The sequence below is a fragment of the Oncorhynchus masou genome, chromosome 13 (assembly GCF_036934945.1).
Source record: "Oncorhynchus masou masou isolate Uvic2021 chromosome 13, UVic_Omas_1.1, whole genome shotgun sequence".
Lineage (NCBI taxonomy): Eukaryota > Metazoa > Chordata > Actinopteri > Salmoniformes > Salmonidae > Oncorhynchus > Oncorhynchus masou.
In genome coordinates, this window is record NC_088224.1 from 33,582,064 (window position 1) to 33,586,157 (window position 4,094).

At 41.7% G+C, this 4,094-nt stretch overlaps 1 protein-coding gene across 1 annotated transcript; it reads left to right on the top strand.

Moving 5' to 3' along the window:
• The first annotated feature begins 1,033 nt into the window (after positions 1-1,033).
• On the top strand, positions 1,034-3,810 carry LOC135552121 (mucin-2-like). The gene is made up of 2 exons (XM_064983545.1): positions 1,034-2,898; positions 3,026-3,810. The coding sequence occupies exons 1-2, from the start codon at positions 1,147-1,149 to the stop codon at positions 3,119-3,121; spliced, it is 1,848 nt and encodes a 615-aa protein (XP_064839617.1). The 5' UTR covers positions 1,034-1,146; the 3' UTR covers positions 3,122-3,810.
• The last annotated feature ends 284 nt before the right edge of the window (positions 3,811-4,094 follow it).

Genomic DNA, 4,094 nt, shown 5'->3' on the forward strand with positions numbered 1-4,094 from the left:
CCTACGACAACCACAACTGCAGCTCCAACTACAACATCTGTAGCTCCTATGACCACTTCAACTGCAGCACCTACTTCAACAACCACTGCAGCTCTTACAACCATTACAACAGCAGCACCAACTACAACAACTACAAATGCAGCTCCTTCGACAACCACAACAGAAGCCCCTACAACAACAACTGAAGCTTCTACGACAACAAATATATCCCCAACCACTACAACGTCAGCAGCTACTGTGAAAATAACTTCAGCTCCTACTACAACAACTGTAGCTCTTACAACCACAACGACTGCTTCACATAATACAACGATAACTAAAGCTCCAACAATAACAACAATTGCAGCACCAATTACGACACCTACATCTGCAGCACCAACTTCGACAACTACATCTGCAGCACCTACTATGACAACTACATCTGCAGCACTTACTACGACAATTACAACTGCAGCACCTACAAAGACAACTGTAGCTCCTATGACCACTACAACTGCAGCACCTACTTCAACAACTACAAATGCAGTTAATACAACAACCACAACTGCAGCTCCTACTACAACAACTTTAGATCTTTCGACCACAACAGCAGCAGCACCTACAACGACAACTGAAGCTCTTACGATAACCACAACACCTCCTACGACCATTACAACAGCAGCACCTATAACAACTTTAGCTTCTTCGAAAACAACTATATATCCTACTACCACTACAACTGCAGCAACTACTTCGACAATCACTACAGCTCCAGCTACAACATCTTTAGCTCCTACGACCACTACAACTGCAGAACCTACTTCGACAGTCACTACAGCTCCAGCTACAACATCTTTAGCTCCTACGACCACTACAACTGCAGAACCTACTTCAACAACCACTGCAGCTCCTACTTTAACAGCAACTGCAGCTCTTACAGCCACTGCAGCAGCAGCACCTACTACAACAACTACAAATGCAGTTCCTACGACAACCACAACTGCAGCTCCTACTACAACTTTAGATCCGACGACCACTACAGCAGAAACACCTACAACGACCACTACAAACGCAGCTCCTACGACAACCACAACTGATACTACTACTGCAACTTTAGATTCTACGACCACTAAAACAGCTGCACCTACAACAACAGCTGTAGCTTCTATGACAACAAATATATCCCCAACTACTACAATGTCAGCAGCTACTTCGACAATCACTTCAGCTCCTTCTACACCAACTATAACTCTTACAACTACTACGACTGCAGCACATACTACAACTGAAGCTCTTACGATAACCACAACTGCAGCACCTATTACGACAATTACAATCGAAGCTCCTATGACAACCGCAAATGCAGCACCAACTACAACTGCAGCACCTACTACGGGAACAACATCTGCAGCACCTACTACAACAATTACAACTGCAGCACTTACCATGACAACCACAACTACAGATCCTACGACAAGCACAACTGCAGCTCCAACTACAACAACTGTAGTTCCTACTACCAGCACAACTGCAGCACCTGCAGTGACATCTGTAGCTCCTACGACCACTACAACTACACCACCTACTTCGCCAACCACTGCAGCAACTGCTATAATAACTACAACTGAAGTTCATATGACAACATCTGTAGCTCCTATGACCACTACAACTGCAGCATCTACTTCAACAACCACTGCAGCTCTTACAATCACTACCCCAGCAGCACCTACTACGACAACAAATGCAGTTCTTATGACAACCATAACTGCAGCTCTTACTACAACAACTTTAGATCCTACAACCACAACAACAGAAGCACCTACAACAACAACTGAAGCTCCTACGATAACCACAACACCTACTATGACCATTACAACAGCAGCACCTATAACAACTGTAGCTTCTACGACCACTACAACTGCAGCACTTACTTCAACAACCACTGCATCACCTACAAGAACACCTGTATCTACTTTGACAAACACTGCAGCACCTGCTACAATAACTACAACTGAAGCCGCTACGACAACCACAACACCTACTCCGACCATTACAACAGCAGCACCTGCTACAATAACTACAACTGCAGCTCTTACAACAACCGCAACTGCAGCTAAAGCTACAACCATAACTGCACCTCCTACTATAACATTTTTAGCTCTTATGACCACTACAACAGCCGCACCTACAATGACAACTGTTGCTCCGACGGCAACTATAGCACCTACAACCACTACATCTACCATACCTACAACAACTAAAGCTCTTACTCCAATAACTGTAGCTCCTTCAACCAGCACCACAAAAGCTGCTATGACAATCAATTCAGCTCTTACTACAACAACCATTGGTCCTACCACCCCTACAACTACAGCATCTACTACGACAACAACTGCAGCTTTTACGAAGACCCCAATTGCAGCTCCTACAACTGCAGCTCCTACAACTGCAGCTCCTACAACTGCAGCTCTAACAACTGCAGCTCCAACAACTGCGGCTCCTAAAGCTGCCACTGCAGCTCCTACAGCTGCAACTGCATCCCCTACAACTGCAGCTCCTACAACTGCAGTTCCTACAACTGCAACTGCAGCTCCTACAACTGCAGCTGATAATGCTGCTCTAATTACAACAGCTATAGCTCCTACAACCACTACAATGGAAGCTCCTTCAACAATCACAACTCCAGCTCCTTCGACAACCTCAACAAAAGCTGCTACAAAAACCACAACTGTAGCTGCTACGACCACCACAACAGCAACACCCACAACGACAACCGTAGAAGCAACCACACCCCCTCCTACTCTGTTGCTGACCACTCCTTTCAATACCACAAGTGGAGGTTTTCCTGGCTGGGCTCTGGCCATTATCATCCCTTGTGGCATCGCTATCATTTTGGTACCTCTGTGGATCCTGCTATGTGTACGTATAGTCTTGTGTTCACTTGTGTACTGTGTATTCTGTTTACATATTTATTTAAAAAATATGCTACATTTCTGCAATGATTTAATTTTACATGTGAATCATACTTCTCCATCTTGTTTTGCAGTGCATTTTATGTGGCGGATGTGCAGCTATAAGGAGACGCTGGCACAGACGCAGATCTTACAATGTACAGTACACCAGAAGAAACGGTCTCTTCTGAGGTGACAACGCTAACATCTGTGGCCAATTGTCATCACAAGAACAGCCAATCATCTATATCTGCAAATCACGGGACTTTAATGCATGGAAAATCACTTGACTACATAGCATTGCATCTGTTCACAGATGCAAATACTTTTTTCCTTCACTGTATATCTGCTAATCACGGCACTTTAATGCATGAAAAAATCACTTGACTACACAGGACTGCATCTGAGAAGATCAAGTGAAAATTGTTAATAAGCTTAAAAGGCCACGTTTCTTTGTGCAATGTACTACTTTTTATATTATGCATCTGATTGTTAATCAAAGTTACAGCTGAGCTGAACAAAGTATGTTTATATATTTATTAGTCATGTCATTTGTGGTTTCAAGCTGTGCTGTCCACTGACTAAAACGGTTATCATTTATTTATTTTATTTATAATAAGCTTCATTCCAATATTTATTTTTTGTTTGTTATTTCCTCTCTTGATTAACTATGAAGTCATTTATTTTGAACTGCAATACAGTACTTGTTTCTTCAACTTACAGTTTGACAAATGTAATGAAGATACAAACCAGTATTATTTTATGAAAAGGTTTGACTAAAGGGTGATTATAGACAGCACATCTACACATCAAATGAAATGTAGTCAAAATTGTCCGACCTGGCACCTTAATCTATGCAAACCTTATTAAAGACACAATTCATTCAAAAAATGTGATTTTTTTATGTTTTGTATTCAGTGCCCTCAGAATGTATTCACATTGACATAAAAAATTGTGTTACAGCCTGAATTTGAAATGGATTAAATTGAGATTTTGTGACAAATGGCCTACACACAATACTCCATACTGTCAAAGTGGTATTATGTTTTTAGATTTTTTTTTACAAATTCATTTAAAAAAGTAAATAAGTATTCAACCCCTTTGTTATGGCAAGCTTACATAAGAAGTCACATAATAAGTTGCATGGACACACTCTGTGTTCAA

Excerpts from the sequence above, each read along its gene's own strand:
- LOC135552121 (XM_064983545.1), top strand. The coding sequence starts at position 1,147 with ATGACAACAAATATATCCCCAACTACTACAATGTCAGCAGCTACTTCG. Across the intron at positions 2,899-3,025 it reads CTCTGTGGATCCTGCTATGT|TGCATTTTATGTGGCGGATG; the intron begins GTACGTATAGTC and ends CTTGTTTTGCAG.